We start from the raw sequence: 13,371 nt of genomic DNA on the forward strand, positions 1-13,371 counted from the left end.
ACTCTTCTGGGAAGGCTTTCCACTAGATGTTGGAACACCAAAGACTTGCTTCCATTCAGCCACAAGAGCATTAGTGAGGTCAGGCACTGATGTTGGGCGATTAGGCCAGGCTCGCAGTTGGCATTCCAATTCATCCCAAAGGTGTTCGATGGGGTTGAGGTCAGGGCTCTATGCAGGCCAGTCAAGTTCTTCCACACCAATCTCGACAAACCATTTCTGTATAGACCTTGCTTTGTGCACAAGGGCATTGTCATGCTGAAACAGGAAATGGCCTTCCCCAAACTGTTGCCACAAAGTTGGAAGCACAGAATTGTCTAGAATGTCATTGTATACTGTAGCCTTAAGATTTCCCTTCACTGGATCTACGGGGCCTAGCCCGAACCATGAAAACATTCCCAGATCATTATTCCTCCTCCACCAAACTTTACAGTTCTTTACAGTCCTGTTATGTAAGCTTGTGTGGCCTACCACTTCACGGCTGAACCGTTGTTGCTCCTAGACGTTTCCACTTTACAATAACAGCATTTACAGTTGACCGGGGCAGCTCTATCAAGGTAGACATTTTACGAACTGACTTGTTGGAACGTTGGCATCCTATGACGGTGCCACGTTTAAAGTTACTGAGCTCTTCAGTATGGCCATTTAACTGCCAATGTTTTTGTCTATGGAGATTGCATGGCTCTGTGCTTAATTGTATAAACCTGTCAGCAACTCATTTGAAGGGTTATCCACATACTTTTGTAAATATAGTGTATAAGTTTAATAGCTATTTCAGCTATTTACCGAAACGGGGGTGGACTTTGTTTAAACTGCTTATTGCTGCTTTCCCCCCCCCATATAAATTAAACTTAATTATTCAACATGGTTATTGGAATAGCTCTCTGTACTGTGTCCCAAATGGCACCCTATAGGGCTCTGGTCAAAAGTAGTACACTTTATAGGTAATAGAGTGCCATTGATCGAAGACAGAGTCTGCACCCCACGATGTGATCTACTTTCCTTTGACTAATTCGTCCCAGAGAGCACCATAACCGAGTAAAGCCAAGAGGTTTAACAATTAGAAATAATGTTGACTTTTAATCTTCTGTAAAATGTTACATTACATACTTCCATTTCATTTTTTCTATTGAAAAGAAAAAGAGAAACTACATTCAAGAACTATAACAAATAAGTACATCCTGGGGGTTTCTGCCCCTGACCCTCCCCATACTCTGGTCAATCATTCAAAGCAGATTGAGGTGAAAGCTGTGAACAGGGCGGTATAAGGGAGAGGTGGTTGGTGCATACTCAGCGTGGGGTACACTTGGCATGGTTGGAGGGTTTCATGTGCGTGCCTGGTGGGTGTAGAAAGTGCAGTGGTGTAAAGTATTTAAGTAAAAATACTTTGAAGTACTACTTAAGTCATTTTTTTGAGTATCTGTACTTTACTATTTATATTTTTGACAACTTTTACTCACTACATTCCTAAAGAAAATTATGTACTTTTTACATTTTCTCTGACACCCAAAAGTACTCTTTACATTTTCAATGCCTAGCAGCACAGGGAAATGGTCCAATTCACAACATTATCAAGAAAACATCCCTGGTCATCCCTATTGCCTCTGGCAGTGTGCCCCTGGCTATCCATAAATAGATCAAAACAAGAGAATTGTGCCGTCTGGTTATATAAGAAACAATCTATACTTTTACTTGTACCTTTGATACTTAAGTATATTTCAAACCAAATACTTTTAGACTTTGACTCAAGTAGTATTTTACTGGGTGACTTTCACTTTTACTTGAGTCATCTTTACTTTTACTCAAGTATGACAATTGGGTACTTTTCCCACCACTGTGGTGGAAAAAAAGTGAAAACTCTTCCATGTGGTCAGTCAGTCACCACTCCCAAAATTGGACTGGGTTGTAGCTAGAGCTCAAAATATGTTTCAGGGGAGGGAGAACACAGATCTTACTCCTAAACTGACATCATGTGATCTCTGTGTACACTGTCCAGTCACCTGCTGGTTTCCATAATCGACGCTACAACTCTGCCATCATCGCAAATCATAATTCAACAAGAAGGAAAGGAGAGCGAGTAACCTCCATTTCTACTCTCACCAGCTGGGTTTACCCACAGTGCACAATCAATCCGTCACAATAGAGACACACAGGTCCCTGTGATGGAACAGTAATGGCATTACCAAAGTCACCTCAACAAACAAGGCTCAGGTCCCATCACTGATGGGATATAAACCATGACTCCATGGCAGGATACACCTCATAACATTACAAACAGCCAATCAGAACTGGTGTGCTATGTATAAGGTTGAAACCCGATAAAGCTGGTAGGCTTGAATCTATATAAGTGCCTGAGCACATTATTTAAAAAATCCGTACATCATTGGTGGGTAATACAAATACACCAGTCACTCAAATGTTCTTGTCATCGGAAAGTGCAACTTGTATGGCCTGCACGTCCCCCTCACTCTGACCCTCTCTGGGATGGGATTCCATCTCCTCGTAAGGGGGCGGAAGGATATCGGGGCTTTGATTGGATGGATGGATACAGTAACTGGAATCTGATTGGTTGTGAGCTAATGATGGACCTGGAGCCACCTGGGCTAGTAAGAGTTGGGTGGGCCCTCTGCAGGGTGGCAGGCGTTGCCCCCAGCTCCCATATACAGCCTCTTCATAGCTGGGCAGAGACACAGGTAGGCCATCCACCATCAGATCCATCTGGTCAGAGGAGCGCCTGCTGAACAACAGTAGAGAGATGAGCAGATCACTTCAGAGGAAGGACACAGCACTCACACAGTGGGTGGAGTTATCTACAATCTAACAGACACTACAGCTTTGAAACACCCACCATTGATGATAACAAGATGACTATCAAACAACTGAATTAAATTCTTCCGTCTCCTCTTAAAAGGTCTTTCAGCTTTCACTCATCAGATTATAAAGGTGCTTTCATTACAGGATGTGATGCCTTTCCAAGCCTCTACTTTTCAAAGCCACTACAGCGCCTTAACCACCCCTACAGAACAACACACCTGATTCAACCTAGCACCAAGACCTTGATTAGCTGAATCAGGTGTGTTACTGGGCTGGAACAAAATCTACATACACTGTAACGCTCCAGGACCAGGGTTAGTAGTGACCACACTGCTATAGAGGCTCCAGTCATATGAATATAGTTGTGTGAGTGACAGGGATAAGAGCCAATCATATCTGCCTACCTGTGTGAGTGACAGGGGAAAAGGCGGGACTTAATCACCAAGCAGGCCGTGGTGGTGAGGAGGAATATGGACACGCCCACCGCCGTCGTGGCAACGCTGGGGAGTGAGTGGGCCACCTGGTCCTCATAGTTAACATGTCTGTCTGAGAGACAACACAACCCAAATAATCAACACACACACCTACAACACACTTAGCTCTGGTCCAGGGCGTTACTAACGCCCTGGACCAGAGCTACAACACATTCAACAAACACATAATTTTGATGAAACACACTACTGACACTCATATGGACAGTATGATACAGGGTCTTTCAAAGGGAGTCATGCATCTGTAGGTGTGGTTTCTTATATCCATGATGCAGTACATTTCCGTGAGGTTTAATAGGGCAGAGGAAAGAGACTGGTTAGTTTGGTGACTTTGCTCACTTCCCGTTTCTTGATGCTGGTTTCCTGCCTCAATGTAGCACAGGCCTGAAAGAGGAAGCACGAGGCTCGGCTCTATGACTCGAAAGTAAGATGTTTAGAATCTGCTCTGTCGGCTTTTGCATCTAACATACACCAAGTAGGTCACTGACCTATGTTGTGTGGAACTAAGGGGTTGGTACCACAAAGTCACGACAGTCAAATGTCAGCACTTAGCAGGACACACACAATACTGTTAAGCACCCTAATACACTGCTCAGCTCCTCTCTAGTGCCACGCAAAGCCTACGTAGGCTATACTCACGGCCAGTCAAAATAGTCATGCTTACATAAGGATTATAGCTTTTAAATCTACTGGTACAGAGTGGATAGAGTGCATGCTTCCACCTGCCTCTTCCACATCCAATAAGAGGACGAATGAAGGAGGGTGGTCATAGCGTTGCTATTACTCAGCTTATGAGATGACTATGTAACATTTACATCATCAACCCATAACCTCTATGCATGCATATAGACAACCCGGAACAAGGCAACGTAATTGTTAGGTGTCTGAGTTCATGCATTTACCAAATCAGTGAGTCTGAGTACAGGGCCTACCTTAAATCACACTGCAACCTTTGACCTGACTGTAGTTTACCTAACACTTATCTCATATCAGTCACTCATGGACATACTCCACACACACATGCTCTAGTCCAGGGAAGGGCAACTGGCGGCCCGCGCCCCCTTTTGTAGGACCGCGGATCCATTTCCAAAAATAACAATAAACACAAGGTCCAATTTCGAAATTTGTTTGTGTGCATCAGCAGTTTTTCTCTTGTTATTTCAGTCACTGATAGTCACTCAATTACCCCATGTCACCTAAAATGTTTTAGATTGGTAAATTAGTCTAGCAGCCAGCTATCTAAACTTAGAATCATGGTAGAATTTCTGACCGGGGGGCCCCCATTGATTTTGTTAGTCACTCTCACTCAGATATCAAAATATTCTCTCCGCCCCATGGCAAAACATGTAGAATTGCAGCAAACTTGCTTTAAAACTGCAACCTTTTATCTACGCCCCATGGTAAAACGTGTAGAATTGCAGGAAATTAACTCTAAACTTCAATTTTTTCTCTCTGCTGTCAAGAGGGTGGCCACTAAAATATTTTGCTCACTAAGTCTGGCTCTGACTGCATTTGTGGGTATGGATGTGGGTAAGGATGTGGGTAAGGATGTGGGTATGCAGACCCGCGAGCCACTGCAGCCCCTAATGATGAGTTCCAATTCTGTGGCCCCCACCCCCATCAAAGTTGCCCATCCCTGCTCTAGTCCATTACACTATGTGCAAAGGTTTCCCCCTCCTCCCCCTTGGCCGTGGTGACGCAGTACACTACACTCACCTCGCATGGCGAGACAGGTGGGCACGCTGGGGATCCATTTGCCGTGGCGGCAGCGCAAGCTGCGCACCATCTCTTTTGGGATGGCATAGCCAGGCTCACAGAAGAAGTAGATCAAGCTCTTCTGGGGGAAGCCTCGGCAGGGAGAGGGCTCGCAGCGGAAGCCCCCGTGTTCTGGCACCAACGGGTAGGTGCAGTTCCCTTGCCTGCCTGCAGATGAGGCATACAGTTCAGTTGTTAGACCTTACTGTTGAATCTAACCTGCAGTTATTGCATCTCAAAGCTCTGCGATTCAGGTTTGGTATTTGCTATTTTATTAGGATCCCCATTAGCTGTTGCGAAAGCAGCAGCTACTCTTCTTGGGGTCCACACAAAACATGACATAATACAGAACATTAATAGACAAGAACAGCTCAAGGACAGAACTACATCAATTTAAAAATGGCACACGTAGCCTACATAGCAATACATACAAACTATCTAGGTCAAATAGGGGAGAGGCGTTGTGCCGTGAGGTGCTTTGAGGAGGGGAAAAAGCTTTCGTTAGAGAGTTTATTATTAGATACAGTAGTATGGATGGAGTAAGGTGGATGTCTGGGAGGAGGAGTCTTGCAGGTCAGGGGAGAGGGCTGAGTGTCAATGCACTGTGATGTAGGTTGTATGTACAGATAGTTCATTAATTCCATGGATTACAGCTTTCGGGTGCAGTGGTGACTATTTCAACTAGTGCATGGTGGTGCAACGTGGATGCCTAGCAGAGGTGATCACTGTGGGTGGGCAGTTAGAGTGAGTGGTTGGGGAGGGAGATGGGTACCTGTGGTGAGGTCTGGAAGGGCGACCAGGAGAAAGAGCCCGTAGCCCAAAATGACATGTCCACACAGCCATGGAGACCCCCACCGCGTAGACATCAAAACAGTCTACCTGCAGACACAATAAACAGAGGACTCAGTGCCCCGCAGATAGTCATGCACACACTTATCCACACACACAAGCATGCATGTACACACACACACACAGTTGTTAAATACCAACAAATATCTAATCATGCACATGGAAATCATACCCTTTGCTGTGATAAAGGCAGGGGACAGCAGTGCACAACTGCAGCTACCATAAACACAGACAGCCTGACCCTGAATGAGTGAACCAATGTCCTTTCATTTCCCAAAACTGAAACTAAAAACTTGGGTTATTGTTTAACACCTGACATTTACCAACATTACTTATATGACTGGCAGTGGTTTTTTTCACAGGGTCCATGTTTCCTGTGTTAGCAATCTACTTGGCACATAGGTATGGCACGAACACAAATGCCATGGTGTGGTGGGTTTTGGAGTGCTTTCATATTGGGGGTGGTGCCAGTCATCTCTGGAGCAGCGGGGGAGGTCCCTGCCAACACCATGTGTGCTGTTCTCACACAACCTACAGGTGTAGGATCTTCATTTGAGACAGTTTGCTACAACAGGAAAATAATCCTGCAGCAATAGGAAATGTGAATTATTATGTGGATTATAATTAATGGATATTTTTGTAGGGGAAAATCAAGTCCGACATTTTTAAATGGAAATTACAAACTTCACGAAGCCTGTCTATTAAACCTCAAATACACTACGAATTTCCTGCATTGCTGGAAGGTTCTCCTGCAACAGGGTGATCAAATGAAGATCCTACACCTGTATCTATCAGGCAGTGAGCTGTGACCACGATGTAGGAGGGTGGCATATTACTCACCGTCATATTAAAAGAGAACTTCTGTTCTGCGCAAGCTGTGAAGTATGCCATTATACATTTCTCCAGCTCCATTATAAAGCATTATTTTAAAATGCGACACTATAAAATGAAATGTAATAAGTATCATCAATAAATTCACTCATTTGGACACAATAAGTTGTCATCAACATATCCAGTAAAACATTGATGTATTTCTCCTCTGTATGGATTTGGTAACTGTTTATCTTCTGTGTGCCTGCAATGATTCCCATGTTTGATAGGTTAGTTAGTCAGTAATAACCCATTGGTTGAATGACTTCTGCTATGCTGTACTTTCAACTTTCTGCTCTGATTTTCAAACTACTCAGCTGCATCCCTTTGAGATGTTACTGTAAGTGTAATACATGGAGGACTGACACACAGTGACACTTTTCATGCCATCCCACTGATCCAAGAGGAATAGGTGTGCCTTTTGTGACTATACCCACATCCCATATAAGTGAACCATTATAATATGACTCACACTACTTATGTCTTTGTGTTGTCATGGAAATTAGGACATGCAATCAATGGGGATTTTATGTGTCCTATCAAAACACATCCAGTCACACATGATAAGGACCTTGTAGACTACGGCAGAATATGGTAAGCTAAAGCTATTGTGTTCGTCAAAACCAGGCTAGTGTTTGTGGAACGTTCATGAGAAACCAACTAAATAGCTTATCAGCGCTCGCTGAACATAAATGCGCAACGGAGCTGAATGCACAGGTGCATACCCAGAAATCACCAGATATCACCAAATAAATACACATCCCAAAGCTGACGCATTTATACCATATCCAGAATGCTATTATATCAAACCACTAATTGAAAATCACAATTTCTCTAGCCGACTAAACTCAACTCTCAATAATTCAAAAATGATTCCTACAGCCTACAAACTACAGCCTACAACTCACATGTTATATTATTGGGGTTAAACTGATTAAATGTTGAAAATAAATGACTTGCCTAAAGATAACATCTCACCGATAAAGCTACTCACCTGTAGAATCTAGATATTCTGTCCACGGATTAGTCCAAAATGGAATAAAGCAATACTTCTCCGTCTGATGTATGGTCTTGATGTATGGTCCGCTCGAGATTAATATTTCGTTTTTTTTATTCGACAAATCTCCTCCAGATGAATATGGCATATAGCAACAAGTGGATCTATTTCACAGCCGCTGACAATTGAATCATCGCTCAGCTGAGTTTTTGACAGGAACTGAGAGACTTATCATAGGCTACCGTCCCGACTACGCGCGCTGGTGACATTTGTCGATTCGTTTTGCATGGCCTGGTGCCACGGATGGGCGGAGCTGCCTCATTTTAGAAAATTCCATGGGTCCTTAAAATAAATCGTCAACCCCGGGGCACCGGGCCATGCAAAATGAACTCCACCACTGTAACCATTGAGTCTTCACACAAAAACCCTGCCCTGGAGCAAACGTCCGCTGGACCTTCACATTCTGGAAATTCAAGCTCAATTTCGCAGAGCTGTGAAAATGTAACTTTCAGTTCACCGCAGTATAATGAGCGGTCAGTGTTTTGGACCACACTTTTTACAAATCCTCTGTTTAAAACAAGACTGTCCCCACCATGGTCGCCTGCTAAAATTAGTGAAGTGAACAAACACAAAAGTACACAGTGCCAGGCCAGATGATATAGAATCACATCTGATAGAATGACTAGACGGAAGTGCTAAAAATAATGCCGAGCGTGCCAATGCAACAGAATTGAGTTCCTCCCGGAGATACATTAATATTGTGTGATGTCATATTTGATCTTATCATATTTCCCCAATGTATCAGGTTGATAAATATGAAAAGACAAACAAACGTCTGGTTCTACCTAAGACACAATATAACTGACTTATTAGCAGTCAACCACCTATAGAACATGGGCTCCAGCCCATACTTTCGAATAGATGACGATTTAAAACCAGAATCACAGCCAAATGTGATCATTCAACAACACCATCAAAATCATCCTCACATAGCCAAAGGTCAAGTCTAACAGCATTCCTCATATGTGCTACACTGAAAATAACTGGGATGCAACTATTAATGTCACTAAGACCATTAATAACCAACTGTAACATCATCAAGTTAACCTGTCATTTCTTATGACAGCACAACTTCAAAACAAGTTAATTCCTGGTACCTCTCTGGGAGTGGCATGTACAAGCCATAGTCCAAACTCTACCCAGTATGAGATATCAGTGACTATGTCCCTCATTATATCCTTTCTCACCACCTGTTAGGGCTATGCCTGTATTATGTTGTAACCCGATCTGTAGGATGAAGCCCTGTAGGGCAAAACATCCCTCATTAAAGATGGAATATGTTCTTTTTCAGACCTCATAGGGGGTTGGGTTAAATGCAATAGACACATTTGGGTTGAATGCATTCAGTTGTGCAACTAACTAGGTATCCCTTTTCCCTTCCTTATTTTCCTTTTTGCAGTCACTGATGAAGCCTCTATTTACTATTACAGTATTGCAGGATGATTTTGGATATAGCAGACTCTGGCTGACACTGGCTCTTTAGTGTTTTAGCAATGAGCAAATTAGTACCATCTGAGGAGACAAAGGCTATTGCTGTAACAACTTTTGAAATGGTTGACATCAACGGTCACACAATACACAATGACAAGGCATGACCAAAAAAAAAAACTTACATTTTAGAAAAACTGTATTTGCAAAAAATATCGAAAATCTGCAATGTTTATTTTTTTAATAACCAGTGGAAATTCAAAAATCCAGGGGGGTTTGGACTCTTCAGAAAAATGGTCAACTATGACAAACTAGACAATACTGATGCATAAATGATTTAGCGTACAAGTGTGAAAAGTGATCATACAGACAAGTTGGAGAAATTCACACATAAATATATTACCAAGTAGGCCAGTCAGTAGTCGTCACAGCTCCTAATTGGAATTTGAGCATCCTCAACAAACACAAACCAGCGAGAACAACGATAAGTTTACGCTGAGGCACTAGACTCCTGGAGATGAGTAATATCATAATGTATATTTGCAATTAACAGTAATTGTAAAGAAAGGGAATCATATTAAATCATGTTACTCTTCTGAACGTTAAGGCATTAACACACAAAAAACGATAAAACCATGTTAAGCCATTCTAACCTTGACAGCCATTCATTTAAGTAGAAGCTACAGGAATGTCAAATACCAACTGAGAAATATACGTGATTGGTTTCATACCAGCCACTGAAAACTGTGGTAGAAGTGAGTGAAACCAATGGCGATTGAACTCCTATGTAACATGTGGGGGTTAATGGGATGCTTCAATCCTGTAGTTTGAGGAATGATAAGTCTATAGATTTTTTGCATTCATCGTTATACAGTATTTAATCAAAAACACAAAATACCAAGTGTGTGCCATCACTTCATGGTACTTATTAGTTAAGTTAGAAATATACATACATAAATATGGATTTAATGAGTATCAAAATAGGATTTCTTTAGAAAATTAGTTTGTTGTCAAAATGCTACACAATTATAGTTACAAAACTTTGTGAGCAATGAAAAGTGATCAGTTTAGAATATTGTTGCAAAAGAAGTCGCTCTGGATAAGAGCGTCTGCTAAATGACTTAAATGTAATGTAAATGTAAAAGCAGACAGTTATTTACTCCTACTAACTTTGATTGTCATTCTTTCAGCCCATCTTTTCACTCAGTTTTGCTAAACTAAACTGGAAGAACATTCTTTTTTACACAGGGAACAGACAGATCACATATTATTCAGGCATGCCAACCATCGTGTCACTTTTAACAGACTTCCACTTGTCTTTTGGAAATATGGAATATTGTCTCACATTTAAATTCAACCAGACTACCTTTTGAGCAGCAGTAAAAAGTACTGAAATGGATTAAGTGAGAGATTAATGAAATATGAATGTAAAACAATTAGTTAAATCTATATTAAATACTCCAATTTGCTACAAGCAAGTACATTTGAGACAGAATGTTAAAACAGTACACTAACCTCTGCTATGACACTTCAATTCTGTATCTAAATACAATACTTCACAATGTAGTGTTAGTGTCTACTTATGGACAGTTGTTCTGATTTCCCCACAAACTCAGAACAGACACATTGGCTACTCTTTGCTGTGCACTAAGGCCTCGTGGTCTTTGGATGCTCTCTATGGTACATGTGCGACTTGGTCTTGCTACTCTAGAATTGGAGGGGGAAGCTCAGAGAAAAAAATAAATGGGGAGTAACAATGAATAGGGCCCTATAATATCTGTTTTGTTTTTCCAGGATCACACTTTTTAAATAGAAAAACAACATTTAATGTTCTAAGTTCACAACAATGCTTAAAACACACCAGGTGAGCACTTTTGAGGTCTGGGGAAAATCTAAGACATTTCTATTTTTGGGTGTAGATACCCTTTAATTCAAGCGTGCACCAGCCAAGAGACTTGTTTGGTTATCTGTGTTTCTGTGGCAAACATGTGAATGCAGTTTGTCCCCAATTTTTTTTTTAAGTATCTCCACCTACCAGAAGACGGTTATCATTAGCAACACAAAGTGGCAGACAACCTTGCACACAGACAGGGGAATTCCCATGCCTTTGCTTCAGGGAGTTTAAGGAAAATACAAATCACTAATGCAATTTTATGTCTTATGATAATCTTGGCAAAATACATTTTCTAATACATTTAGTTGATTTCCTATTTTTGAATATTGTTGAATTCCGTTTTAAGGTCTGAATTCGTGATTCCACTCGCATCACAGACTTTTGTTGGGCCCTGCATGAAGTGTGTGTGTGTGTGTGTGTGTGTGTGTGTGTGTGTGTGTGTGGGTGGGTGGGTGGGTGGGTGGGTGGGTGTGTGTGTGTGTGTGTGTGTGTGTGTGTGTGTGTGTGTGGGTAATTGCGGTGAGTGTTTACTACTTGTGTTTGCATCTGTGTTTTCTGCCGTTGCTACATTGCGGACACAATAGTTCAGTTCTAGCATCTGTTGCACACTTCATTAAGCTAAACATGGATTTTCACCTTGTGTGTCCGTTTCTTGATGTAATAAGCCATTAAATCTGGAATCCTTAATGGTGAAACAGCCACGTCCGTTTGCGATATTACCTTCAACAAAGTAACTGCAAACTGTTTTTTCCCACTCGGACATCTTTTCACGCACGATAGAAGAGCACAATATGTACTGCTATTTTTTTGTATATATATTTTTTAATGCTGCGCGACGCTCCTTAGCTCGGCAACAAAAACAAATGACAACAGTGGTGGGGGCGGTCAGTGGCGCCGTTTCACCCTACTGCAGATTCCATCTTTAAATGCAGAGCTTGTTTGTGGCTCAGCACTACATTCATATAGTCCAGACCCATTGTCCAGGTCAGCCAGGTCAAGCAATAAAGAAATGCATCTTTAGGAAAAAAATAAAAATATATTTAACCGATCTGGAGAATTCCTGTATATACACACACACACGTGTATGGTGGAAGGGGTGCTTCATAAGGGTTGTCCTTACATTGACCTAGTAGTCACTACTATAGACTAACAGTTGAGGTCTACAGCAGCGGATCGAAGGGTTACAGAGAGCACAATCTACACGGCTAAATCCCTAAAGTAAAAATAACAGCTAAACCTGCCTTGATGTTCACTTCACCATGATATTCTAGTAAACACAGGTAAATTAAAAAAACGAAACGATTAATCTTGTAATAAAAAATGATTTAAAGAACTAGACGATATATTGGAATCAACCAGGAGTGCAGCTTCTATCGGAGTAGTGCTTTAAATCATCTCACTGTAACCTAAACAAAAATCACAAAACAGAGAAAACAAAGCAGATATGTTCATCATACTTACACAAGAAATATAAAGAAAACATATCTAAAAAACACAACTCCAGTGTTTACCTTTTCTTAGTGTTTGTAACAGGGACCAAGTGTTTTTCAGACTCATCGTGTGGTAAGAGAAAAGCACGGTCCTCCTTCAGTAGTAGTTTATGATGTCCTGGCTATTGCAATAGAGTTGAGACTGGGCCATGTAGTGAGGAAGTCCTGTAGTGTGGAAGAATGCTTTTCAGACCATTCAGCTAGGATGCTAACAGTGCTTTTTGTGAGTCTCCCCAGCAGGTAGCTTAGGGTCTAATGATCCCACAACACTTTCCAAGCCTCATTCTGCACCAAACCACTCAAGCTATAAATCCTTGTAGTGTCCAAATGTTTTTCCTCCACAGGAAAAAAGGGACAGACAGAGTTCCTTTTCATTTCAAAAGGTGCGTTAAAACAATGCTTGACCAACAAAAATGCTAATACGAACTGGGCAGTGCTTCTCCGCTGCCCCCCCCCCCCCCCCCGCTCCAGATCAGTGAGAGTCCGAGGTGTGAGCTTGGGGTTCAGGGTCCATGTGACTACTACCACTTAGTGGGGAAGAGGCCTCTGCTCACTCATCTCATGCGGTTCTGCCTCATGAGAGGCACGATGCAGGAGGGCGGGCCAGCCTTGCTCAGGAAGGGGTGCTTGAGCAGCTCATTGGCTGAGGCCCTCTGGGTAGGGTCTCGCACCAGCAATTTGTCCAGGAAGCCCTTGAGGAGAGGAGAAACCTGGGAACAGAGAGAA

The 13,371-nt window shown here is 42.1% G+C and overlaps 2 protein-coding genes across 5 annotated transcripts in view; both read right to left on the bottom strand.

Moving 5' to 3' along the window:
- Nucleotides 1-1,057: 1,057 nt before the first annotated feature.
- On the bottom strand, nt 1,058-7,994 carry LOC139547883 (sushi domain-containing protein 6-like). 2 transcript variants are annotated; one of them, XM_071357037.1, is made up of 5 exons: nt 7,771-7,994; nt 5,830-5,936; nt 5,019-5,225; nt 3,216-3,357; nt 1,058-2,731 (listed from the first exon to the last, which is right to left on the bottom strand). In XM_071357037.1, exons 2-5 carry the CDS (start codon nt 5,921-5,923, stop codon nt 2,410-2,412), a joined length of 765 nt encoding a protein of 254 aa, XP_071213138.1. In that variant the 5' UTR covers nt 5,924-5,936; nt 7,771-7,994; the 3' UTR covers nt 1,058-2,409. The 2 variants fall into 2 exon arrangements, with proteins under 2 accessions (XP_071213138.1, XP_071213137.1); XM_071357036.1 differs by having other exon boundaries at nt 1,058-2,734.
- Nucleotides 7,995-9,487: 1,493 nt separating this feature from the next.
- Nucleotides 9,488-13,371, bottom strand: part of LOC139547885 (serine/threonine-protein kinase PAK 4-like) — a 33,928-nt gene continuing 30,044 nt past the window's right edge. For all 3 annotated transcript variants that reach the window (XM_071357039.1, XM_071357038.1, XM_071357040.1), the window contains exon 10: nt 9,488-13,355. In XM_071357039.1, the coding sequence (XP_071213140.1) occupies nt 13,200-13,355 (156 nt within the window). In that variant the 3' untranslated portion in view covers nt 9,488-13,199. The remainder of the gene's footprint in view (nt 13,356-13,371) is intronic.

The sequence above is a fragment of the Salvelinus alpinus genome, chromosome 21 (assembly GCF_045679555.1).
Source record: "Salvelinus alpinus chromosome 21, SLU_Salpinus.1, whole genome shotgun sequence".
Classification (NCBI taxonomy): domain Eukaryota; kingdom Metazoa; phylum Chordata; class Actinopteri; order Salmoniformes; family Salmonidae; genus Salvelinus; species Salvelinus alpinus.

Excerpts from the sequence above, each read along its gene's own strand:
- LOC139547883 (XM_071357036.1), bottom strand. The coding sequence starts at position 5,923 with ATGTCTACGCGGTGGGGGTCTCCATGGCTGTGTGGACATGTCATTTTG. Across the intron at positions 5,226-5,829 it reads CCTTCCAGACCTCACCACAG|GCAGGCAAGGGAACTGCACC; the intron begins GTACCCATCTCC and ends CCTCATCTGCAG. Across the intron at positions 2,735-3,215 it reads TTCCCCTGTCACTCACACAG|CAGGCGCTCCTCTGACCAGA; the intron begins GTAGGCAGATAT and ends ACTGTTGTTCAG.